This window comes from Rhinocladiella mackenziei (assembly GCF_000835555.1).
Source record: "Rhinocladiella mackenziei CBS 650.93 unplaced genomic scaffold supercont1.3, whole genome shotgun sequence".
NCBI lineage: Eukaryota > Fungi > Ascomycota > Eurotiomycetes > Chaetothyriales > Herpotrichiellaceae > Rhinocladiella > Rhinocladiella mackenziei.
Window position 1 is genome coordinate 778,744 of NW_013550602.1, and position 25,551 is coordinate 804,294.

Sequence of the window (25,551 nt, forward strand, 5' to 3'; positions counted from 1 at the left end):
TAGATACATGCATGGATTGAATGCGCAAGATATCTGTCTGTCTATCTAGCAGAGTCTTGTCTCATGAAGAAAGACATTCTCGCATGATGCTTTCCGATAGCACATTGAAGCTCTCAAGGCGGAACTACAGTAAGCGAGCAAGACGGATGATCTCTAAATGTCTCTTGACGAATCATGGCTTCGCGGAGATTCGACCATTTCTCGATACTCTGAAGTCAGCTCTTTGGGAAGCGATGTTCACATTGCTAGGAATCCTGGTTTAAGATCTCCTTATCCCGGCTACTTCCCCTTCGAGTGCAGTCTTCTAACGAAGTTCAGATGCATTGAAATGTCTATCACGACAGCATTCCGTTCCAATCGCAACGACTCAGCTATCACTCCGTTTCCCTAATACTCACCCCCAACATCCAACATTCCCATATAATTCATTCTGTCCTCCCTTCAATCCTCTAGCTTCTATCGTTCCTGTCTTTGATCCCCTGGCTGTTGCTCAAAAAGTTCTCGCCAATTTACTCCACCGTCTCAGCGTCGGGCCGAAAAAGAACAAGACATACACCAGCACCACCAATCCAATGCTGATGAAACCCAACGTTGCAAATGCCCATTTCACATCCATATTCTCGAACATGGCGACACCCGCATGCGCGCATCCAGCAGCAATCAAGAAACTGGGGATCAGGAAAGCGGCGATGGCGCTCGCAGCGACGTTGGGGTACGAATCGGTGATGTAATTGAGCATCGCCAGCCAGAGCAGGGGATCGCAGAAACCGAGGACACCTCCTGCTACGACGGGGGACCAGTATGAGGTGGAGCCTGAGAGGGGTTAGAATTGGACTCTTGTTTTGGGGGTGGGGTGGTTGCGAGGCTGGCATAAACAGAAAAGAAGATACGGGTACGTACCATCACAGGTCCACGCGAACCAGAATAAAGATGCCGGGAAAAGCCACACCGTAACAAGTGAGGTCAAGAATCGAGCTTCTGGTCGTTGGCGACCGTGCCTAAGTCTATCGCGACGGAAGAGGTAGGTTTGTACAGGAACGAAGCAAAATGTTACGGTCACACCTGTTGAATTTGAACAATGGTCAGAATCTCGAGAGACCGCTGAGCGTGTACGTCCACGGGTGATATTTGGACTGACCAACACAGAAATTGAGATAGGTGAGCGAGGCGCCAATGTAGCTGAGTCCATTATTGACGACAAACACACCAAACACGCCGTCGAGATAGAGGAAGAGCAAGCCATAGGCGAATCCATTGTATCTGGTCACCACTTGTCAATTGAAGATTTCCCCAGAGGACGTCAGGAATTCTCACAGTCCAAGGGATATCACGATTGGTTCTGTGACCATGATTTTCAGTGCCATTGTCGTCACAAACTTAAGTTCCCTCATAACCGACAATCTGCTCGATCCGAGAGCAATGTCAACGGCATTTTGATCAACACTACCTCGTCTTTTCACCGCATTGGCAATAACGATTCGGGGCAGTGTTTCGGGCACGAAACAGAGGAAGAAAGCAAACGTGCCTCCTATGATGATGTTGATATAGAAAACTCCACCACCAATGTCAGCAGCGATCAGACACAAGGTTTTGGGAGGTATACTCCATCGCCAACCGAGACTTTCGTTCTCGCCAATCCATTCACCAACGGGGGACCCCAAACTCGGGCCAAAGTTGGCGCTCAGAACGAAGAGTGCCATGGGTTGAGCTGCATCGTCCGCGTCCTAGGATCCCTGTATTAGCTGCCAAATCAACGTGGACATGTGAAAGCGCGACTGTACCCCAAAGAGGTCTGAAATTGTGCCGGCGACATTATTCAATGCACTTGATCCTGCAACTCCGATGAGGAAGCAGAAAATAATTAACATGGGCAGATTATATGCGAGCGCGGCGCCGATATTGAGAATCGCGTAAAGGAGGACTGGCCAGATTCGTCAACCGAAGTTCCCCGAAAGAATTAAGAATTGCCAAAACCGATATTTCCACCGGCAATAACCCGTCAACGCAGAACGAAAGGGGGTTCATACTGGATATCACGTAGACCCACTTCCGTCCACCAATGTCAGAAAGTGGTCCTGTACCGCATCAGCACTAGCGAAATCTCCTCTTGCAGTATTTGATTTGATACCTAGAAATGCTGGCCCAACAGCTGTACCCACGATGAACATGGACTGACCCAATGTCGCGACTTGAGTCTGGGAAGTCCATTTTTCCATGATCAAGAATTCAACGGAAACATAAGTGGTGGAAGTCAAAGTGACGAAGATCTGTAAAAGGCAGTAGACGCAGACGATGGACCATTTCTTCCACCAAGGCCAGCGGATTGGATGGGCGTCGTCACTGGTTCGAATCTTCTCCAAGAGGGCGAGAGGATCCTCATCTTTCGGTGCGCTTTCGATGTCGGCAGGTTGAGAAATTACATTTTTCTTCTCCAGATTGTCTGCCGGCAGATCTGCTATGTTCGTGGCGCCCGTCATGATTGTGAAGACGCAATCTGCCGGGAGGGTGAGCTACGTCGGTTGACAAGTTGAAAATCAAACAGCCCGGAAGAGAAGGGGGATGTGGAACACAACGGCTCAGATATGAGATACGGACACCAGAAGAACAGAGAAGAACAGGAAAATGGCTCTGAAATATGGACCAATCCACGTGGAATCGTTGTGTCCCACCCTCGCACCGCAGGAACAGTCATTATTTGACAACTTCCGAGCTCCGGGAAGGACCTGCTCGGTATCAACAAGCTTGGACAAGCATCTATCGCAAGGCTGCATGGGGCCAGTGATATCGAAGCATGGTCCGTCGAAAGCCGCCTCCCCAGGCGGCGTGGGGCGCAACAATGGATGAGATAGTGATGTGATTGTTATCGCCGGCGAGAACGCGCGGGGCTTTCTAGCCAGTGAAAAAGCCAGAAATGGATCTGAAGGCCATTGATATCGGCAGTCGACGGAAAGCATGGAAGAATTGCTGTAACCCCCACCAGCTCCATCAAGGATTTCGCCTCCTGGGTGATGACGTGAAGCTTGCGACGGGGACTTGAGTTTTGGGCTAGAGAGAAATTCTCGACGCCACGACGTCAAACCAAGCTTCCCGAAGAGTTTGTAGGCCCGAGATGCTTAGTAGCTTAATATACAGCTAGATAGATAGTACTTGTCAGAGTTCGCTCTGCCTGTCTAATTTGTCTATTTGTACTCCTCGGTCCCATCGGTTGGTCACTCCACTTCATGCTCCACTCCATGATTGTTTCCCTTATCTCTCTTGGGGCTTCAGGCACGCGACCTTCCCGATGAGTGAGCCATGGGCTAGCATTTGAAAGCACCAGCAGCAACCACAAAAGAAATCGATACGAGACAATACAGTCATCTACTGAAAGGCCAAGGAGCTGGAGAATTTTGGCATTTCACCGTGTTGACACGAAGTCAACCAGAATCCGACTAAGAACCTTTCAGAGCTTTCACTTCCACTACCAGTTCTGTCAGAGTCTTGGTCAAACTACTTAACTGCTGTGATTGTTGCGCCATCATGGCTTTCATGTTTTTGATCTCCCTCTCCATCGATTCATTTGTAGCACCACCTGTCTCGCTAACGGGCTCTTCGTCGACAGTCGTTTCTGGAATGGGTTCGGGGTTGGTCTTCAAAATGTTAACTCAGAACTGAATCATCATGCCCAAAATCTTACCTTTGTTTCAGGAGTCTCGGCGTCTTCCCATACCTGGCTCGCAGGTGGAACTGGTTCTTCTTTCTTCACTTCCGAGACAGCGGGCTTGATAGCAGATGTCCGTTCCATCGGCCTCTGCACTTCCTCAAAGCTAGACCCGTCATCTCCTTCGTCTTCTGCGGGCTCAGTGTCCTGGAATTTGGCGGCAGCAGTGATCATAGTAGCACCTTGCTCCTTCATGGATGGGGGTGGAGATCGCACTGCCGGTGAGGTTAGGGCCGGGGAAGGTTCAGCGACTTCTTTCTTCGGTTCAGGTGCTTTGACCAGCTCGGGAGCCTTCTTCATAGGTTTGGCATCGTCAGCAGATATCTCTCTCACCCCAGTTCCGTCATATAGGCTCTCCAGGGAGATCTTGGGCGGCAATCCCTCGGCCCCCTCAAACCATTCCCGGCTGCTCATAGCGGGTTTCAATCCCACGGTAGGTGGGTAGATATCTTCTTGGAAAGTTTCAGCCCTTCGAGGTACAATGAATGAGATAGGTTCGATATAATTGTCGTTGACAGTCTTATAGGCGCGCATGACTTCGTTCTCATGCATGTTTACTCCTCTTTTCGGAATAAAGGCAACGCCACGCTGCGGGTCGGAGGATTTGTACTCGGACAAATACTCGAACTTGTCATGCTCGTATTCATAGTATCGGATGTTGCCATCGCCTTTACCGGCCAGGTACAGACATTGCGTACCGTCATCCCAGAATGGCATGCAGACTCCAGATATGGAATCAAGCATCTGAAAGCCATCCACCGGTTGTTGAGGAGCTTTGATATCCCAAAGGGCAAGTTGACGGTCACTCATTCGGGAGAACCCGGTCGTAGCAACTCGATCGAGCTCTCCCATCCACACCGCTCTGCTGTTCTTTGCGCCCGCATGACCAGGAACTTCATGTGCTGGCTTCTCTTGTCTCGTGTCCCATATTCTCAATTTCTTGTCTCGAGAGGTGGTGACCAGTAGAGATCCATTCGCGCTCCATGACAGGGATTGGATGATGTCACCGACTTTCAGGGCGAGTTTGGGTGAACCAGCTTCAATGTCCCATAGCTTGACCGTAAAGTCTCCTGCAGATGATGCGAGAACATTTTCGGCGGCGGGATTGAAGAGCACGTGTCCTACTTTTCTGGAGCATGTCAGCCTCCAATTTCTTGTCGAAATCCTCAGGGACATACTTAGGGTGACCGCTGAGCTTGCCGACAGGAGCAATGTCCTCGATTTCGTCCGCAGGGGTGTCCAGGTGGAGAGTAAAACCTTCTGGTACCCTCCATAGGAATACCTAGCAGGGTGAGAATTTTCCTCCTAGTCGAGATGAAGATATTCACCTTGCCATCATCGGAACCCGACGCGATCAACGAGTCATGGAAAGGATTCCTTATTCCGTCAGCCCCCCGGCTCTCTTTCTGGTCTGCAAATATCCCACCAGTCTGTGTCTAATACAACAGCAGTATGCCCTCGGAAGAGCGGTATTCTCTCGGGTAATCGACCTCGTTCATTGACCGGAATGACAGCAAAAGCCCCACCGCCACTGCTATCCCAATTGACTGAAAGGTATTCTGGATTGGCCTGGGTGGTCAGCATTGGAAGTATAACCGAGATTTGTGGTGTATACCTTGATCAAGTTAGTGTCCCAGGCGTTCTTCGAAACCCTCACATTGTCATAGCATTGTTCCTGTGTTGTTTAGCCTGAAGTCCTCGCCCACTGAATTCGAGTCGGAGTGTACCTTTCGAGTCGAGCGGCCGAACACGTGCCGATATTTGGAGGAGCGAACGAAGCGGCCCGCCATAGTTTGGCTGGGTGCTTGCCTGGTGGTGGGCGTAGAAGTTTGAGGTGGAATTGAAGGACTGAACCTGCAGTCTTTGAGGAAATGTAATCGCTAAGCGGCGGTAACAAAGCTGAAGCAGTTAGGGTGGCATTAAGCTGACTGAACTGCGCCGCCCCTTGGGAGTCAGATCCCACGCCAACCAAATACTATACGGTAGATCATTAATGTTGTATTCTTGCCGTCCAGTTCTGCGCTTTGCGCTTTGTGCTCTGCCGCAATTTGCCTCCCTCAACCCCAGCCTTGCGCCACATCCCTTCCTTGGGGTGTTCCATGCAAAAATTGATGCCAGCCTCGGCAACGGCTACATACCTCCCACGATATCTCAGTGTCTGCATGTCGTGCCCCGATCATCTCTCAATTTCAGCAATCAAGGGAGTGAATGCGAGGCTGCGACGCATTCAAATCATTACGATGGATCTCTGTGATGAAATGAACATCCCACAGACTTGTGTTACCTGCTCAGATTCCTCCGGCGCTGTTGTCAATGCCAGGGTGACTGCTCGAACAAATCGTCGTGAAAGTCCATCTCATCATAATCTTCTCATAAATCATCCGTTCCACATCAAACCGAAACAATCGTCTAGTTCGGTGCCGCTTCTTCGAGGCCCGTCATTTTCCTCCTTTGCCGTACTCATTTCATTTCTATGCCCTCTCCCTGACATAGACGGAAGGGAAAACGCCCGTGTCTCCTGCATAGACACCGAACCACCAATCTTCATTGATTTCTTCGACCTCACACACCTCTGCGTGTTTGGGAAACATTAACTCTCCTTTTCCCTCGTCCCCTTCTTCAGGATAATAGCTCCAAAGTGCACGACAATTCTTGCCTGCTCCGCCATCGGGCGGGAATCTTGTAGCATTAGAGCTTGAGTGAGGAAGAGTGGCGGTTCGAGCTCTAGTCACTCGTCTCGCCCCCGATGCATCTTCTTTCCAGCTCCATTGACCTTGGCTGGCAAGGGATGATGCTGTATCGACATGTTGAGTACTGTTCAATTGAGAATTGGCAAGCTTCCACGCTGCCATATCCGCTTCAGTCATTTTGGCACCGCCAACCAATTCACGAGTGATCACTCTCCGCTGACCACCATCTCCATCCGTTTCAAATGTGACGGCGATCATACGGTGTCCATTTAGACATAAACGCCACCCATCTGGACCGTCTTCACGTTTCATTCGACCCGTCTTGAAAAAGCTGAGGTAGCAGCTGCTACAGATGTCGAAGTCACCTTTTTGATCCGGGCTCTCAGGGGATGGAGTCGAATGTCCAGGACAATGATACCGAGTTTCCTCTGGTGAAATTGGTCGAGCGCAGATATCGCAATTCGTGGTAATGACCAATGGAACAAAGTCAGCTCGAAGGCCAGGAGAAGTTCCGTTTGCAGATGTTGCACTCGAGGGAGCACTCTGAGCAGGAGACGGTGCACGGCCAGTCCCACTGTAAGGACTGAGTGTTGCGGGCCCCGTGTTGGTAGCTGCTCCTGCCTGCTGTGAACTCGTAGATTTGGGGTCATAAGATTTATGGGCAACCGGCAACAGGGGATGACTGCAACAGTGATTGATGTTAACACAATTGTTGCAAAATCCCCACTCGCCGTCATTGCAGTAGTCGCACGACCAAAAGCATTCATTCGCGAAACCGCCACATCGATCACAAAAGTTTCCTTCTTGTAATCTCGACGTAGGATCAGATGTTGTAGTCACAACCTGAGCTCTGCTGTCAAGAGTCGTTCCGGTCGGAGGTTTCTTATACCGGCGGCCAACCAATAAATGAGGCAACTCAATCGCCTGGTTGCCTCGATTCACGGGACGTGAGGAATTGAACCTGAACAATGCCGCATGACCAAAACCGAACCAATGGTTGCATCCTCTTCCGACCCTATAGCATCGCAAGCAGAGATCGAACTTGCAAGGAGCACAATGCTTGTAAACCTCATATTGAATGTTCGGTCGAGAACAGCGAGCACACTGGATTGAAGGTTCTTCGAATCTCGTCGCAAGAGCCGTTTCCGATGACGTTGTTGGTTCCGGGGCAGAGGCGGCAGGATCCGATGTCGAGGTAACTGTCGGAACGGGTGTAGGATTCACATTGGGCAGCACAGGACGAGCAGGATCTAATCTCGGAGACTCTATGTTCGGAGAATCAAGTTGTGGCAGGCTAGCAATTTGACGTCCTGCCGCTTGCCACAACTCTGAGGCCCGAGGAGAGTTCCTTGGCTCGGTATTTGATCTGTTTGTATTTGAAAGCTGTCGGGGGCGATCCGACGGATTTGGAACAGACTGAGTTCTTTCGGAAAGTTCAATTGCTGATCTAGTTGCGGCGTTCCGCGATCCACTAGATTGTGAGAGCCGTCTAGTCCTCGTCGTCGAAGAATCACTTCTTCCACTTTCGTTCGACGCGCGTCGTCGATGCGTGGTTGTGTGTGGAGGGGTCAACGTTTGCTCCGCCGCTGACTGCGGAAATGATGTTGGAGGTCGTGTTTCCGTTCCTCCAATGATCTCACTATGAGTTGATCTCGGACTGGGTTGTGTCTGTTGTCGTTGACCATTTCTTGAGGATTGACGGAGGCGACGATCTGCCTCTTCGACTTGGACCTCCGGCTGCCTCGTAGTATCCGCTGGATTGCCATGCCTGGTCTCATCTGACACGGCTCGTCGTACACGTTCTGGGTGTAACTGTCTATATCGTTCGGCGATCATCTCACTGAGCTCATCTTGTTCTTGTTCCGTTAGCTCGTCAACGTTGATGCCATCGAGAAGACCTTCAGCTAGAATTTCTTGCATCAGTTGGGCCTCATTCAGACTATCTCCTGTGCCAGTTCCACTCTCTGAGGCGCTGACCAGAGACCGTAAACTGGCTTGGTGAGCAACTGTTCGTGCTCCCCTTTGACGTGCTTCCACGGCGTCGGGGTGTCTTGGGGAACTTGGCGGAGGGGACACGGGTGAGAGATCCGCGGAACTTGAAGAGCCTGCAGTTCGAGAACGAGGGGGGACGACACCATCTCCGCTCGGTTGTTGCTCTCGCCTTTCTCGACGGTCTGACTCCCTCGGCCGTTCTGATCTTTCTCTGCGCTCACGACTTCTACTACGGCCACTGGATGGTCGAGTCGTGTGCCTCCTCTCTGCCGAAGCCGGATGTAATTGTTGTTCCCGTCTGCTCCTCTCGGATTGACCATCAGTTGTAGATCGCCGTTCCCTCGTTGCGGCATCCTCTTCTTCACGCCTTCTTCGGTCTCTTCTCCGATATAATATTTCGTCGCCCGGCTTATAGACCTGTGCCATCTCGGCCTTCTCTTCTGCTGACCTGTCCTTTGTCGGATTGGCGGTCAGAAACATTTCCAAGAGGGTATTGATCATCGCATTGTGCTGAGCATCTTTGACAGGAGCCCGACACGTTGGGCAGGTATATGGGTTTACGGAGGAGGAATGTGAATGACCGGCTTTGCGATGCTGATGAGAAAACCATTCTTTCAGACAAGAGCCACAAAAGGTATGTAAGCAATCAAGCAAGGTAAGAGGTTGGTAGAGGATTTCGGTGCAAATGAAACAGACAAGTTCTTTCTCTAGGTTGAGCAGGCCTGTGGTAGGCGGTTCGGTGATGGCAGCCATAGGATGATCGATATCATTGTCTACGACTCCTTGGGAGATTGAAGTCGCCGTAGACTCTCGTTCAGACTACACACTCGCCGAAAGCAATGATGAGCAACACTGGTCCATCTGGAGGCTGATCGCTGGGAGAAGAATGAAATGTCGTCGACTAGAAATGGCGCTGGCTGACGAGCGCTAAAGTTAGAACCGAGTGTGGGATAAATACAGTAGCATGAAAGGTTATCTAAATTTTAGCGGTGCGGCCACCAACCACCATGTCCTATTTTACATTTCGTCACTGAGGCGAGCTGAGTCTGGGCATTCCTTCTCTACCATTCTCCCTCCTGTTTTCTCTCTATGCTTTCGCATTCAGCGTGATGGGCCTACAACAAGTCTCACTGGTGAGGTGACGAACCACAATCAGGAAGAGTACCATTTCTGGCCTGAAATAGTAAAAGAATGTGATTCTCATTCATTTTTCTTCGGCCAAATATTCTCCGAAGTCTCGGAGGCTTCCAAACGCTCACGCCTTCCCGTGGCCGACTCCTATCATCAAGGTGAATCTTCATTCATGGAGATTTGATATCGGGGGACCACCTCCATATCATCCTCATATAATTAATAATCATTCCAAAACGGGGACGTTCCAATGGTCACACGATTCAACGTGACACAAGGGTGTGGCCAGGTTTGGCTGACTCGTCTCAAGGAGTTTGGCAGTTGCGAGCAGATCATGCAGCCTCGTTCTTCTGCACCGTTTGTGTGTGCTCAGCAACTTGGGTGCCCTCGCTTTCTTTCTTTTCATCGCGAACTGCAAAGCTCAATCGTTTCTCCATGTCAATTTCACCGTGCTCCTCTTTCAAGATATGCTGGTAGTTGACATGAGTATGCCATGGCTTGATATCACTCATGAACATCTCCTCAACTTCCTCGAGAGTCTTACCAGCAGTCTCAGGGAAGAAAAAGAATACGTGAGCCGTCATGACAGTACAGAACACACCAAAAACGATATAGACCTTCCACTTGATGTTGACAAAGGCCGGAGGAACGAAATACGACAGTGCAAAATTGAAGATCCAGTTCGAAGCCGTCGTAAGAGCGACAGCCTTGCCTCTGAGGCGCAGAGGGAACAACTCGGGGCAATAAATCCATGAACACGGTCCCCAAGATGGTGCGAAGGAAGCGACAAACAAATATGTGCAGGCAATGACGGCTCGGGCAGGAGCTCCATGAATTTGCCAAGATTCTTCTTCAACATGGTCAACTCCCCCCGGAGGTGCAGGAGATCCGTACGTTGCCATCAACCCGGCATTAGCATACATCCAGGTGGCCATGAAGGTAGAGCCGATGATCATTGGCCATCGACGTCCCCAGCGATCGATGAACAGAAGGGCGAAGATGGTCATGAAGACATTGATGACATATTGGATCGAGGAGGCAACCAAGTTGGTATTACCGGTGAGGCCAGCCATGCCTGTCAAATGGGTTAGCACAGTGTCCAAGATTGAACCGAAACGAATTGTCTCACCAAAGACGTATGTAATGTAGTACATCATCACATTCATTCCAGTGAGCTGAGACCAGATTTGGGTAAAGACACCAATGTGAGTTCGATTAATCATATTAGGTTTGAACAGTTCGAGATACGTGACGTCGGCATTTCTGCGCTCAAACTCGCACATGTCCTTGATCTCTTGAAGTTCACGAAGGACGAAGGGAGCCTCTCGATTGCCCTTGCCATGGACGAGAGCTAACACGCCATGGCACTCCTCCCAGCGGTCTTTTCGGGCAAGCCATCTGCAAAAGGAGTCAGAGGGTTCGACAATGGAGCATTCAAGATAATCTCGTCACAAACCTGGGCGATTCAGGCAGGAAGAACAGGCCGAAGAACAGGATAATCGCAGGGATCATTTGCAAACCCCAAGGAACACGGAAAGCTGCGGTTCCATCGATATAACTGCAACCGTAGCTGATGTAGAACATTATGAGAATGCCCCAGGTAATAGCCCATTGCTGAGCTCCGACGACTCGGCCGCGCTTGCTAGGTGGTGCTAGCTCTGAGACATATACCGGCACTAGTTGTGTCAGCCATCACATCCAATGGAGTGAGAAGACGTACCTTGAGCGGAGCAGATACCGACACTGAAGCCATTGATAAATCGGCCAACTACAAGCATTCCAATGTTTTGAGAAGCGCTAACAAGGATGGAGCCGATACACCAGATGACAGCACCAATCTGAATGGCTCTCTTACGGCCGAAGATATCAGTCATCTGGGGTAGTTAGCGAAGAACGACACCATTCAGTTTCGACCAGCCTACAGGGCCAGAAGCGAGAGCTCCAACAAATGAACCTCCAGGCATCGAGGCGGTGATGCCTCCCTGGGTGTCGGAATGTGGACCAGAGCATTGAGGAGGTCCGTGAGGGCCTTGATTGAAGTAGCTGAGAAAACACCGTCAGTGGTTTTCAAAGCAAGAGGTATCAGTGTCGATTTACCACTTGTATTGCTGGGTGCCGAGGCTGGTGGCTGTCAGTAACGATTCCCGCCAGCACAGCACTCAACTCACATGGCAGACATCGATGAGATATCAAAGCCGAATAGGCCACCTCCGATGACGGAGATGGCTGTGATGTAATAGATGTTCCCGATCTGATACATGTTGGCGAATGCCTGCCGACAAAGTACTTATGGCTTCGAAGAGGAGCGTGTCCGGGTAAAGGAATCGCAGTTTCAGAGGGCGGGAAAACGGGCGTTCTTGTAATTTTGCTAGGATCAAACAGATCGGACATCTCGACCAATTTTGTTTTAGCGTTTGGTGCCGTCGCCAGTGTGACCGCAATGAAAAGCCTGGGGTGAGGTGGTGGTGGTAACGTGTATCTTGTGCTTCATCCCTGCGACTTGCAGTAACCGCAGCTGGTCGAGGTGGAGAGTGTTACATGCGCATCGTTTGCCCTGCTCGCATCAGGCTGGTAGAGGTAGAATATGGGGTATGATGGAGACAAACTCCAGAAAATGATGGGCTAACAAGCATTCGTCACGTCGAATCAAAGGTAGACTGTCTGCTGCTCCTATTGCGGGTACCGAGTACGCTAGCTGGCGACTAAGAAGTGCTGAAGGCCCGGCAGATGTGTACTCGGTGGCATTTTCACACCAATCCGGCGCCCTTGTTTCTCATTTGGCTCAAGTGACTGAGATGCTTGCACCCTTTAAGGAGCGCCACTTTGCAAATCCCCCAGAAACTAAGAGCGCCACCGACAACATTTCACCCACCGTCAACGGACAGAACATTGTCTTTTGACCACTGCCACTGTCTGATCCGGCTATCAAGGCACAACCCAAGTTCAAATTTCTGAGGCCTGAATGCAACAACGCGCTGATCATCTCCCAACCCACGCTACAACACCCAATACTACTTCAGCTACCCTAACCAAACCTTGAGCATTATACCGAGTCAACCGAGGGATCTCATTTCCAGCAGCCATGTCGATGCAACCTTGCCCAGTTTCAGGATTCGCTAACCACCCAAAGTGAAGAGTGACGATGGCTGTACATCCTGGACATGTTTTTCACGCTGATTTGCATTGGGATAGAGACGGTCGCCTCCCCGCATGAGTTGCATTTGACCAGGATTCTCCGACACCAGACTGCTTCGAGACGCATGATAGTCTGAATCCGTCTTCACGATAAACAATTCATCTCGGCTCGTACTCCGACTCAAAATTTACCGGATCGTCCACACGTGTTATGTTTCTATTGCTGATCTCGCAGCCTTCCCGATATCCCCGCTGATCACCAGTAAAAATGATTGACACTGGATGTATGAGTTGTCCATCCAGGGAAGAGGACGCACCAGTTGGACCTGGAGAGAAGTTTTGTCACGCTGAGACACAAGATGAGCTGCGCTTTTACATAAGTCCGATGATGACCTTTTACGTTCATGTGCTCTGCTGCCAGAGGAGGAGAAATGTTCTTTCGCCTTCTCCGATCGAGGCAATATCCATTCCTATTCGTGGGTCTTATGTCTCCTCCATCTAGTTACACTCGCTTGTCAATGGAACCCTCTTGCACGACATTTTGAATACCATGAACCGTGGAATCGTTCAATCAGTGCTTACGTCAAGGGCACACACGAGCACTCAGACTAGTCTCTTCCATCCATGTCCAAGATATCTCAGATATGAAACCACTAGATCGAATCCGGTCTTTACTGCTTCTCTAATCGTCCTTTGTAACTCAAAGGGATAAATCATTCGATCACGCGACTCTGAACCCCTTCTTTTCTATACTGTTTTCTGACGATGCTAGGGAGAAATGCAAAGCAACATCTCAATCGCACATCTCCCACATATATGGAGAAGGTGAAATAGCTCCTAGGTCTTGAGACCCCAGAGCCTAGATCTAACAGCAGTGTCCGTCTTTTTGGATTCACCATTTCATTGACAAAACACCTCGCAGTCTCAGTGCAAGACTAACCGCCTCCACTGGGTTCTTCTGCTATTGACTACCGAAATCTTGCCATTCAGCGCTTCTCAGCATCTCACTTGGGAACTTGATTTGGTTTTTCTGCCAGTTCATGGGAATGAAGTCTTCGACTTTGACTCACACGAGGTGATCTAACGGAGGACAGCTTTGGGCATCCGAGGCATTTGATTGGCCGGAGGAACCGCGGTTGCATCGGACAAAACCAGGAGTCATAATTCCCCAGGAGGTGGTATTTTGTAGCCAGTCTTGTGTCTGCGATCGAAGAGGTGGTGGACTGGAAGAAGTACCAAATACAAGTGTTTATTTCTAGATTACCGACCGTAGCCAGTCTTAGAACTATTTTGGCTGAGGCTCGCTTTACGAAGAGAGCGACGAAGACGATCCAAAGCAGCTCTACGCGTTGGAGGCCGACACAGAGCATCCTCAGAGGCCCTTTACTACGCCACACACAGACACAGCCTTGTGTCCACCTTTCTTAACCAGTTTTGGTGTCAAGCGGTCACTCCATCGTTCGCACCATGGCGCCCCGACCACTCGGACCTCAAATCCAAATAAGACCCGTAACCTCAGAATCCGATGTCCCTATGCTTGCTCACCTGGCCGATATCGCCCTGAAGCCCGATGGCTTCCACGAGTTCCGCAGGCGCTACAGCTCGAAGAACATTTACGACGACTGTGCCGAGAAAGTGACGGCTTCGCTGCGTGACGTCCGTGGACGATATTTTCTGTTCAAGGCTGTGCGTGCCCCTGAGTCTGCGTCCGAGTCTCAGTCCGACGTAGATGCAAAGGATTCGGTAGGGAAGGAAGAAACGATCGTGGCCTTCGCGCAGTGGCAAATCGGCTATATCGAGACGCCCAAGACGGATCCGTTTGCACCAAAAAAGGAAATGGTCGAATCCTCGACTTTGGAAGCAGGTGTATCGAATGTGGCGACCTCGGAGGCCGGTGATCAAGATGAAGGCGAGGCTGTAGGTATAGCTGACCAAGAGGCTTCGAAGCCTGTTTATCCAAATCCGGACGCCGAGTTGCTTCGGAAACTTAGTAATTCGTACATTGGTACAATAAGGGGGAAGAGGCATTTGTGTAAGTATTGCGACGGAGAGATCCCAGCCAACTAGTTTCCATTCTTTCTTTGATTGTCTTCCAAGTTGTTAATCTTCCTCCTATGCCGTTAGCCCGCAATACTGACACCGACATCCATATCTTCAGTTCTCCATCGTTTGATGGTCCATCCTTCATATCAGCGCCAGGGGATTGGCCAGAGGCTCCTAGACTGGGGCATCGAAACTGCCGACCGGGAGAACATTGTTTCTTGGTTGTTTTCTCGACCAGCTGGGTCAAGATTGTATGAGAGGAATGGGTGGAAGGAGGTTTTGGCGACAGAGGTTGAGGTTCCAGATGAAGATTTGAAAGTGGCGCCTGTTATATCAATGCTGAGGCTACCGAAAGGGCGAACAGGCTAGGCAGGAGTAAATGGTGACCAGCTGTAAGCGGTAGAATTCTATACTTGGCGTGTGGCAGAAGTCGTACATAAATGATTGTCCCCGGTCAGCACGAGGTTCTTCGGGTAGTTCATCCAATCTCATCCGTTGCCTGTGAGATCAAACGTTCCGCCGGCTTAACTTCCACGATCCAAAAGACCCAAAAAGAAAGGGGAAAAAAGTGATGATGGGTGGAGATGTATAGTCGAACCAGGGTCCAGCATATACTAAATGGAAGAGGATTCCCTCAATAAGCATCTCACCTCCAGAAAAGCCCCCGCCCACCTAGCCATGTGCCCCAGAAACCCACGCGAGAGAACCAATTATTCTTGCTTGAAGTGAATCGTCATGTGGACTTCTTGGCGGATGCGTCGTTGAACGCAAGGCTGAAGGTGGTGGAAATCTCCCAGAAGGCCACGTACAGGACCCAAAACGGTATGAAAACCCAGAGCATGTTGAAAAAGACCAAATACAACCACAGGTAGACCGGATCGTCTCCGGTGAGAGCATTGTTCCCGCTCAACCATTCGGGAGCGAAAGTCATGAAACCGCCATAGAGTTCTCCTGTGGCCAGAACGATTGCCACGAACCATAACCGGGATTGGTATCGGGCTTTGGCAGATGAGTTCCCGGACTTGACGACCTTGGCTATGAGATAGCAAATGTACACAGCAGCAGGTCCGGCGAGGCCAACGGTGAGAATTTCCAGGGAAATGACAGTCAGGTCGGCGCCTCCCCATCTTCGATCAGCCTTTGCGTATTCTTGCCACAATCTTGCCATCGGTGCTTGTGAATATAAAGCTCCATACCGGCGGTCGGATCGATTATACAGGTAGGCCAGTGGTTCAACGCCAGTCGACACGGCAACCGAGGAGTTCGAGGGAGGGACAGGGAGTTCGATATAGGAGAAGAAGCAATGGTACAAATAGCTACCTTCTATGATGAAGTGGGTGAGAAAGTCATACGCGTGCCAGAGGTACAGGAAATAATACTTTCGGGGAGTGGACGATCCCAAAACAAAGCCGGCTAAAGCGTGAGCTAAGGGCATGAGGGAGAAGGCGACGGCGAGGGAGAACGCAGTTCCTGAGTCTAGCTTGAAGGGTGGCGAGGTAGCTACGACCTCTGAGGAGGAGGCCATGGTGGTGGAATGAAGCCTGAATGAGAGTGAGCAAAGGTGAGAAAAAGAATGGGGCCCCTGCTTCGCAGACCGGTGGCCCCTTAACTACATCGATGGCCTGACAAGGGCTAGCGGGCTAACCCGTTGATTCGAGCGAGAGGTCTCTTGTACCTGGCCACTAACTAGATGCCTACGAATCAAATTTTAGCTTTCCCCAGCTTTTTCCATCTCGCCATCTCAAAAACGAGCCGAACTGTGCCCGCAGTTCGTGACTGCGGCCCCCCCACGTCAAGGTTTGTTGTGACTTGGCACAGGCACTCTCACACGACGCAGACGTGCTGGTCACAGCCCAACGAATACGACCTCTTCTCTGGCCCTTCTTTTTCCCTCGTCGATATCTTTCCTCCTCAATGGAGTCTTCAGATTAAGTCTTTCTTCGACGTTTAGCCATTTACCTCACCATACCACCATGGACAATGGCGTCAGGCCCTGATGATCCCAACCCTATGACACATCCGTTGACGACCGGCGCATGACACACAGATAAGATTGTCCAAGGCCCTCATCTCACATATCTCTGTCTGTTTCCCATACGCCGCACTGTAACTTGGTCCGGTTGCTCATGAATGGCCGACACTTCCGAGGACCAAGCTGGCCGTCCAGCTCCAGCTCCTGCAGACCCCCTTCTTCCATGCGATGCATGTCGGCGACGAAAAGTGAAATGTTCCAAGAACGAACCATGTGATAGATGTGTTTCCGCGGGGCTGAGGTGCACAAGGGACATTGCGCGGAAGAAACGAGGACCAAAGAAAGGATCAGGTTCGGTCATTGCAAAACTGCGAGATGAAAATCATCAAAACTCGCTACAAGACCCGAATCTCCCTCTATTCGATCTGTCTCAATTACAATTGCAGATGCCATCTCTGAATAGGGCATTGACCAACGACAGTCCTTTGGGGTCCCCTTTGACGTCTCCGACGAGCTCACATTTTGGTGACACGTTTACTCCAACGTCAGATCCGACAACCGCACCACGATCGATCCCCGTGCTGCCCGATGAAGTTGAGTTGGAACCGAACTCCCATACAGCATTTGCTCAAGCAGGCATTCAACTCCCTGCATCATGGCAGATGCAAACCTCCGAACTCCTGCAATTCCAGGCTCCTATTTCTCCCACGGGCTATATGTCTGTCAGTGATTTGGCTCAACAGATCTTTCCCGAAGCTCCCCTACCTGTTACAAATATGTTTCCTGCCAGGTCCAATACACAGACGCCTTCCAGGACTTCAACTCCACTCACGAAGCCTACCTCTTTGGACGCGATGTTGACAGGCGGCGCACAATCCGGCGCACCTTCCCCATCTGCCACGTCCACGAGCTCACCGATACCATTACACGAACCAAAGTCTCTGTATGGTAGCGATTCAGGTAATTTTCAGAGCGAACCTCGAATTCAGAGCCTCGCTACCGAATTAGGAATGTCGGCGTATCTTATGTCACAATGCGTCCGTCAATATTTCAGACACCTTTATTCGATACGACCGATGATTCACGAAACCTCATTTCTCCAACGACTCAACCAGAACGAGGAACTATCTAATGAAGAAAAAATTCTCATTCTATCACTTTGTGCCACGACAGTTCTTCACGCCGCACCGCAGTCGGATCTGCCGCTAGACAAGAAATTGCAACTCGGAAAACAATTTGTAGAGCTATGCTGGTATCTACGACGTTCTGTGGACTGGGCAGAATCAACTTCATTAATGTCGATACAAGCAAGCTATCACATTAGCGTCGCCCTCTTTGAGCTCAAGAAACCACGAGCTCATCATTTCTACCTCCGCGAGGCCATTGGAATGGCGATGGAACAGGGCCTTCATCTCGAATCCACCTACGTTGGCATGGACGAAACGCAAGCGATCTGTTCCCGGCGTACGTTTGCTCTGCTATTCATCACTGAACGCGGCCTCGCCATCCTTCGCAATAAACCCACACAAATCACGCGCCTACCACGTCTCTCGACAGAATATTTTGACGAGCAAGACGGGATCATTCTCGCCGGCTTCTCCGCCTTAGTCAACCTCTTCTCCATCCTCGACGAGAAGTTCGTTCGTCTGTGGAGTGCCACGTCTCCATGCGAAGTATCCCAGATATACGAAACCATCGACAACGTCATTGCCATTCAGCACTCACTGAACGAGATGTCGTTCGACCGCTCCGCCATGACAGACATTCAAAAAGCCGACGTCCTAATCACACACCAGTGGTTGCGTCTGATCTTCTGGCAAGCCTCGATGCGGCAGGGGCTGGTCAGCTACAGCTCATCAGATCCCATTTTCTCGTCGTGGTATCCGATTGACATCGCCAAAAATCTGTGTACCGCTATGACCGAAATCTCATACGATGCCATCCTCGTCCATGGCCTCGGCATCTTCGAGAAACTCTTCGAGGTTGCATATACTTTGATGGACGCCCTGACTATCGCGAACTTGAATTGGTCCGACAGCCGGGAGTTACGGTACCTCTTTGACGTGCTGAGTGCTAGCCCGAATAGTCAGAATACGTATGTCAGGATGCTACAGACCAAGATTGAGAGTGAGAGAAGCCCTGCGACTAGTCCGCCTAGAGTGGTGTAGCGATCCTGCTGGATGTTCTCTTGACTTCGTACACATACTTTCAAATTCTTATGAATCAGGGCGTGAAACCAAGGAGGGGATCATCTTAATTCATTTCATACTTTGAGCCGTATCTCAGTATCCTTGCCTACTACTACTGCCATACCTGTGCACTTGGGAACCTGCATTTTAATCTCCATCAATCGACCGGCTTTACCCAGTGACACAACTCACTCGATTGTCTGCCAAAAAGCCACGTCATCTGCAATCTCTTCTGGCTGACATCTCAGCGCTTCATCGGAGTATGCTGCACGAGACTTTCCTCCAACCAGGCCTTGACCTCTAGGCTTGAGTTATAGGCGAATCAACCAACGCCGGACAAGATGGCGTTGACGCGGATGCGATTGGGGGGCAGCATAGTGGCCTAGGGAAGACGGAATGTTGACGACGGAGCCACGTTAGGCACGCCCTGCCGGAATCTGAGCCTCGGGGTATGCTTTGGAGTCGAGTGGTGGGGAGCGCATGATCTTGATGGCGTACTGCTTGTCGAAGTCTTCAACGAAGCAGTTGACGCTGGGTGCGCCAAAGACGATGATACCGGCACATTGGACAGAATAATCGATCCAGGTAAAGGTTTCTTTTGCTGGTGCGTAGGCCGAGGTAATGCTTTTCGGGGAAGAGACGTCGCACTTGAAATTCCCCATTTTTTGGGAGATTTGCCTGTAGAGCATCCTTTTCTTTCGATGAGTTCTTTGGTCGATTCCTGTCCCGCGTGATCAGGGGTGGTCCTATGTTGATGATATATCGGAGTATTTCAGTGGTACCGGATGCCACACCAGCTCTCCAGGCAACTTCGGAAACCTCAACTTTGCCTGCCATTTTGAACGTGGTGCCTTTCGTCTGAGATTGAGATGGGAGTCTTTTCCACTCGAGAGGGGATGTGTCTGATAACACACAAGAGTGCAAGCTCTATTGCACTCGCCACGTCAATTTAAAGTCGGGAGCGGATCTCGGTAAGCCGAACGTGATCCGATGTTGATGAGAAGAGGTGATGTGAGGTATCGTCGAGTCAACTAGCGGCTCAGTGACGGCCTATTTAAGGCAAATAACCCAAGCGTCCCGTGGAGAGATTTCTCGGGCACGGTCCTTGTGTTCCCCATGTCCATTTCGGTAAATTAGGATGCCCGAGCTGGAAGCGGAAAATGCGCTAAATTGAGCGGAGTGTCATTGCCCTTGGGGGCCACTTCTTTCGATTCAGAAAAAGTCGTCATCATCGTCTCTCGTCTGTGGTTGCTGCATCCTTATCGGTCCGTCTTTTCCGAGTCGATGCCATGCTAATACGTCTTTGAATTCATTTGTATAGTGTCTCATCGAAGAACAGCCATGTTCAGCGAACTTCGCCTCGGCGTCCGGGAGCAACTTCTTGATATATTCAGCGCGATTATAATGGCTTGGATGGGTCGACAAGAACTGTGGAGGTTGGAGTTGCTCCGACTTTTTCATCCGTTCCCAAAATGCGACAGCCTCTCGAGGGTTGTAGCATGCTTCTGCCATCATAAGCAGACCGATGTGGTCGGCTTCGGCTTCCTGTGTTCTTGAATTGGGAAATTCGAGGACTAGTTGGGTTATAGAATTCGAGATCCCCCTGTCGATGCCCAGGAATAGCACGAAGATCATACTGGCAAGGAGAGTGAAGCCCGATCTGGAGAGCCTTTCTGCCGCATGATGCGCAACATTGTGCGCCATTTCGTGACTCAAGACCGAGGCAAGGCCAGCTTCATTCTGGCAAACTTTCAGGATCCCGGTGAAAACGAAGACTTTCCCTCCAGGCATGACAAACGCATTCATCGTGCTTGGATCATCGACCACATGCACTACCCACTCGTCGCCGGCGAGACCACCCGTTGTAGGAAGCAGACGTTCCACGACATGTGCCACTTCCTTGGTCAAAGGATGATTAGACGGAAGAATCTTGCCTTTGAATTCCGCCAGTACCTGCTTGTACACTCCGTCACCGCCCATGATCTGTTTTTCGGCCTCGGGAGAGAGCAAATTGAAACGGCGGCGATGTGATATTGGAACTTCCTCGAGGTTGATGTAATAAAAGACCCCGCCTCCTACACCAGCAATGATAAGAGGCCTTTGGTAGTTCCTCCAAATATACTGGGCTCTGTACATAGGGCCAAAATTACTCCATTGTTGTTGCGACCCATCCCTATCGCCGAATCGTCTATAACGCGGACCCGATGAGATCGGACGGCGAGGTTGAAATCGTGGTGCTTGGGTGAACTGGGGGATGAGGTTGGGACGAAAGCGAGATGCCCGGCTGGCAGCCCTCAATCCGACTCTGAAAGCGAACATGCCAGACGGTGATACTTTCCTACCTCTCAGGGGGCATTTGAGGAGTTGGCGCGCCTTGAATAAATGTGCAAGATGCTTGGCTGGTAATATGCGCTCTCGTCTCTGGGGAAGCCGCGCAAGAAGTACTTCTCAAAAATTTTGCAAGTTTACCGAGGCGAATGAAATCATGTTGTATGCCAAAGCGCTGTGAATGTTCTGAGAGCGTTTTACTCGACAACCACATTGATTCAAGATCCGTGAATAGTATCAATCGATTCCTTGAGTTAATCTCTATATACTAGCAGATCATTTATTAATTTGGTCCCATTGTTGTAATACCGTCAGGCGCTCAATAGATGTTGTGCGAGCAAATAACATCTCCCCGTCCTCCATTTTCAGCAGAAGAAAGCCCTCAGGCGCTCTCTCGCTGGCGTAGAGATACCCAGCGTAATTGAAGGCCGTCCGAGAGCTATTCATCTTGCCACAGAGTATCGCGATATCTTTGCGAGAAACTGGCCCACCAAGTCTTCATCCCTGCGGCCACTGACCTTGGTAATCTGCTTCTTGTAGTATTCATTCGCTTCAGGGGGCGCCCCACGGATGTCTCATATCATACTCCTCACGGAGGAAGTCACAGATTTCATCTCGGCGTGCGGTTGGGTACTCTGTAAGGAAGTCTTTGATGCCCTTCCTCCGCCGAGTAGGTCGTTGCTGTTGATGAATCGGCCGCAGACGAGAGGATGAAGGATAGAATATATGGTTGGTCGCGGCGTGGGAATGCCTTGTCGAGCAAAGCTACCAGGACGACGTTCCAAGCGTCTCCCTGCGCTTTCATCGACTTCAGTGAAAGGCTCCTAGAGCTAAGGATCTCATCCGCATCTCGATTAGGATATCCTCTTGCAAGCGCCCACAGAGTAAGAAAGGTGTATGGCTCAGTTACCCTGACCTTGTTCAATATCCTGAGCTACGTAGTTACATGCACGGCAACACGAGGAAATCTATTGAGGCTTGCAGAGTCTCGTGGGCTTAGCCGAAACCAGCGTATCACCGGGAGGCAGGTCTAGCCGGGTTTGAGAAAACCCAGTTGGGCTCTGATCGGTATGGCTTCCGGAGTACTCAACGAAGCTCAGCCACCCAACTCATCTTCCACGGCGGTGCCATTTTGAAATCAATACGATTCGACGAGCTCCAAAGATGTCTTTGGTCGCCTATTCAGATTCAGAAGGCTCCGAGGGAGAGGAGAAGCCACAGACGACGATCCAGAAGCCTGCGCCCAAACCTTCAAGTGCGCCCTCGAACACAAATTTTGCAGTCAACAAAGCAGACCCGAGGAAGATACAAGTCCGATTACAAGACCAACCCACAAATGACGACGCCGATGGAGAGCCAGCCCCCAAGAGACCTCGTGTTGGTGGCGGAGGCGCCTTCAGGGGATTCAACGCCATGCTTCCGGCCCCGAAACGAGACTCGTCCGTCAAGACACCCGCGAAGCCAATAACCAGGAAAGTGTTCAGTCTGAAAACAGGCGTTGAACCTGGTTTCAGTCGAGAATCGGATGCGGAGGTGCGGCAATTATTTCCGGGGCAAGAGGTGGATAGAGACCACAAATCAGAAAACAACCATTTGGATGCGGACGATACAATACCTTCAGTACCCCAGAGCATGGGAGTGGCGAGAAACGCCTCGACGGAACCACCGATAAAGGGAAATGTGTTCATGTTCAAACCTCTGTCCGTGGCGCGAAATATCAAGAAGCCAAAACGCAAAGCCGACGCTCCCAAACCTGTTGCCTTGAAGCCTCAAGACAGTTCGAAAGCATCGATTCACAGCGTACCAAATACCGCCGCAACTGAACAGACCGACCCTACCCCTCTATCAAAGAAAGTCAGCTTGTTTTCCATGCACAACCCCACAGAACCAGAGGCCGTAGCCCGTGATCTACAGGAGGAAGACGACGACGAAGAAGAAGGAATTATTGAAGTCCTACACGAACCTTCAGACGATAACATATCTGCACCCGCCGATGTATCCAGTACAGCGCCGACAAATTCACACCAACCTCAAACACTAGATTCTATTGCTTCAGACTTAAACCTCTCGAAAGCAGAGCGGCGGCAGCTCTTCGGACGGCATAGGCAGCCGACTGGCACTGCAATTAACGTAGTAAACTTTAACACGGACCAGGAATACGCCGCGAACGAGGCTTTGCGTGCAAGTGGCGAACAAATCCAACATAATCCAGTCCGAGCCATTGCTCCCGGCAAGCACAGTCTCAAACAACTAGTTAGCGCTGCAACCGGACAGAAAGAAGCCCTAGAAGACAGCTTCGCTACAGGAAGAAGAAACAAGAAGGAAGCGGGAAGCAAATACGGATGGTAAAATGAAGCAATTGCAATTGGATCTGTTTGTCCCATGGCCCGGAGCCTGCTCTGTCTTTTCCTCACAGACGGAGAACACGATTTGATGACAGCTTCGTCATAGCCCAGAAAGAGCCTGCTATTTCGACAAGAAAAAGAACTGGGAAAACTCAATAATGACATGAATCCAGTCTTTTCCACCTGAACATTGAATGCTGATGTTGACTTGACGACAGTATTACAACCGCCACACTCACCAAGGTCGTCGATAGCTCCTCGCACCCACTCAATTCTCGACCACATTCCGTGTCTCTTTCCAAGTCTCTCCAACCTAACCAATCCTTAGTCCTCAGGTTCTTTTCCCAAATCGACATCATTCAATTCAGACTGCTTTTTGGTTTTAGCCAACACTCCTAGATCTTCTCGGTGCCATCGAAGTTGGTGAAGCGCCAGATGTCGTCAGCATCGGGGATATGATTGTCGCCTGCGCTTCTGGCATTGCCTTCCACGTTGGCCTCGTTCTGCTGGTGTTGCTCGTGGAGTAGGTATCCGACTGGTGCATTAAACTGAATGTGACGATCGAGTCGGACGGTTGGTTCGGTCACCCTGCTTTCGTGTAAGAGTCTGCCCAGAGACTGAGGAGCGCTGAGATCTCTGTGTGGAGGATTGGGATTGAATGTGCCCTCAGGACCGACGATGTCGTGTGGTGGCCAGTTCCATTGCAGTTGTTGAGCAGGAGTCGCAGCGGTAACGGTAGGAGCTGCAGAAGGTGTATCAGGACCAGCCGGACCAGCAGTCTCAGAAGGATTGGCAGTGGCGGTGGCAGAAGCGGTCGCGGTCGGAGTCGCAGCACTCTCGGAGAAATATGTTGTCTCACACTCTTCCAGTGGTCGACCTGGTCTGTATACATACTCGCGCATCAAGGTATATCTTTGATTACCGTCCGGAATGGCTCGATAGCCAGCATGATTCCCCCATGCATGGTCTGGGGTGACGGTCAAGTAATTCTCCTTCTGCGGCTCTGGGATGTTGAGGATTGAACCAGGGACGACAACTGGATTGATGACTTGGGCCATAGTTCGAGCTGCCTCAGGTTGCTGGGGCACAGGGGAGTTTCCTTGTTGAGGTGGTTGTTGTGCAACGGCGACGACGGTGGGACCCGCCGCAGCGGCGACGAGGGCAGCAGGAGCAGCAGACGATGATGTTGAAGGACTGGCAGAACCGGCGTTCCCTCCTTGAGCAAGCATTTCCGACAAATGTCTTCTTGTCGGACGACCATGTGGCCACTGGCAGTTGCTTCGATGTTTGGCACTTCTGGCACAGTTTCCACAAACGGGTCGTACGCCGTCACAGCCTTTTCGCTGCCAAATGCACCGCTTGCACCGGTCTCCTCTTCTTGAACGGCTGGACGACGGTGGTGGCGGAAGGGGAGGAGAGGGCCCAGAAGAATCGTCGTCCTTCTTGTTGGTGACAGCGGGAGAGGCGAAAGAGGACCAGGAGATAGAACCAGCCGCGGAGGCAGAAGAAGACTCGGAAGCAGCAAGAACGGCGAGCGCGCCTCCTGCGACAGAGGCCAGGTAAGATGTCTGCAAGTCGCCAGAACTCGAGGCTGCCGCAAAACCGGGGGCACAAGAGACAAGTGAAGTTTTGACCTCGCGACCAATCAAAGTCGACAAGGCACCCATATCGGGAGCCGGGGTGTGCGCAAACAGGTCGCCTGGAGGCGCCATATTCAAGGGCACTGCGAGAACGAATAAAACAAGAGACACCAGTCAAACTCGTGCGGTGGTGGTGATGATGGTGATGGAGGTGGTGAAAAGAAGAGAGACAGATGCGCGCATTGTTGCTGTAGCTGTTTCTGCCACACCCATTCACTACCTATCATCGATGAAAGGCAGTTATGTTCAAGCCAGTGCATGGTCGTGAATAGGGATCCTGGCGCACGGCGCAGTGGGCATACGTAAGGCAGCGTGGGCACAGGGCGGCGGGCAGCGGATGGATGTGCTTTTTCTTCACAGACGGTGCTCTTTGAAGGCATCTATGC

At 50.9% G+C, this 25,551-nt stretch overlaps 10 protein-coding genes across 10 annotated transcripts; 3 read left to right on the forward strand and 7 right to left on the reverse strand.

The window, feature by feature from the left end:
* Positions 1-490: 490 nt before the first annotated feature.
* On the reverse strand, positions 491-5,490 carry Z518_03835 (uncharacterized protein; the record flags this gene model as incomplete). The annotated part of the gene is made up of 15 exons (XM_013417544.1): positions 491-813; positions 901-1,062; positions 1,139-1,260; positions 1,315-1,552; positions 1,604-1,724; positions 1,782-1,921; positions 2,028-2,075; positions 2,129-2,494; positions 3,440-3,629; positions 3,677-4,829; positions 4,879-4,982; positions 5,029-5,077; positions 5,127-5,269; positions 5,316-5,375; positions 5,428-5,490. The coding sequence occupies 15 exons, from the start codon at positions 5,488-5,490 to the stop codon at positions 491-493; spliced, it is 3,282 nt and encodes a 1,093-aa protein (XP_013272998.1).
* Positions 5,491-6,171: 681 nt separating this feature from the next.
* Positions 6,172-9,135, reverse strand: Z518_03836 (uncharacterized protein; the record flags this gene model as incomplete). Its single annotated transcript, XM_013417545.1, has 1 exon — positions 6,172-9,135. One exon carries the CDS (start codon positions 9,133-9,135, stop codon positions 6,172-6,174), a length of 2,964 nt encoding a protein of 987 aa, XP_013272999.1.
* A 710-nt stretch (positions 9,136-9,845) lies between these two features.
* Positions 9,846-11,773, reverse strand: Z518_03837 (uncharacterized protein; the record flags this gene model as incomplete). The annotated part of the gene is made up of 7 exons (XM_013417546.1): positions 9,846-10,588; positions 10,643-10,911; positions 10,970-11,189; positions 11,234-11,387; positions 11,436-11,556; positions 11,611-11,634; positions 11,682-11,773. The coding sequence occupies 7 exons, from the start codon at positions 11,771-11,773 to the stop codon at positions 9,846-9,848; spliced, it is 1,623 nt and encodes a 540-aa protein (XP_013273000.1).
* A 2,342-nt stretch (positions 11,774-14,115) lies between these two features.
* Positions 14,116-15,060, forward strand: Z518_03838 (uncharacterized protein; the record flags this gene model as incomplete). Its single annotated transcript, XM_013417547.1, has 2 exons — positions 14,116-14,680; positions 14,807-15,060. The coding sequence occupies 2 exons, from the start codon at positions 14,116-14,118 to the stop codon at positions 15,058-15,060; spliced, it is 819 nt and encodes a 272-aa protein (XP_013273001.1).
* A 364-nt stretch (positions 15,061-15,424) lies between these two features.
* Z518_03839 (uncharacterized protein) lies at positions 15,425-16,216 on the reverse strand (the record flags this gene model as incomplete). The annotated part of the gene is made up of 1 exon (XM_013417548.1): positions 15,425-16,216. One exon carries the CDS (start codon positions 16,214-16,216, stop codon positions 15,425-15,427), a length of 792 nt encoding a protein of 263 aa, XP_013273002.1.
* Positions 16,217-16,821: 605 nt separating this feature from the next.
* Z518_03840 (uncharacterized protein) lies at positions 16,822-18,831 on the forward strand (the record flags this gene model as incomplete). The annotated part of the gene is made up of 1 exon (XM_013417549.1): positions 16,822-18,831. The coding sequence occupies one exon, from the start codon at positions 16,822-16,824 to the stop codon at positions 18,829-18,831; it is 2,010 nt and encodes a 669-aa protein (XP_013273003.1).
* Positions 18,832-19,268: 437 nt separating this feature from the next.
* Positions 19,269-19,689, reverse strand: Z518_03841 (uncharacterized protein; the record flags this gene model as incomplete). Its single annotated transcript, XM_013417550.1, has 2 exons — positions 19,269-19,573; positions 19,635-19,689. The coding sequence occupies 2 exons, from the start codon at positions 19,687-19,689 to the stop codon at positions 19,269-19,271; spliced, it is 360 nt and encodes a 119-aa protein (XP_013273004.1).
* A 375-nt stretch (positions 19,690-20,064) lies between these two features.
* Positions 20,065-20,988, reverse strand: Z518_03842 (uncharacterized protein; the record flags this gene model as incomplete). The annotated part of the gene is made up of 1 exon (XM_013417551.1): positions 20,065-20,988. The coding sequence occupies one exon, from the start codon at positions 20,986-20,988 to the stop codon at positions 20,065-20,067; it is 924 nt and encodes a 307-aa protein (XP_013273005.1).
* A 1,356-nt stretch (positions 20,989-22,344) lies between these two features.
* On the forward strand, positions 22,345-23,529 carry Z518_03843 (uncharacterized protein; the record flags this gene model as incomplete). The annotated part of the gene is made up of 1 exon (XM_013417552.1): positions 22,345-23,529. The coding sequence occupies one exon, from the start codon at positions 22,345-22,347 to the stop codon at positions 23,527-23,529; it is 1,185 nt and encodes a 394-aa protein (XP_013273006.1).
* A 391-nt stretch (positions 23,530-23,920) lies between these two features.
* Z518_03844 (uncharacterized protein) lies at positions 23,921-25,237 on the reverse strand (the record flags this gene model as incomplete). The annotated part of the gene is made up of 1 exon (XM_013417553.1): positions 23,921-25,237. The coding sequence occupies one exon, from the start codon at positions 25,235-25,237 to the stop codon at positions 23,921-23,923; it is 1,317 nt and encodes a 438-aa protein (XP_013273007.1).
* Positions 25,238-25,551: the final 314 nt, after the last annotated feature.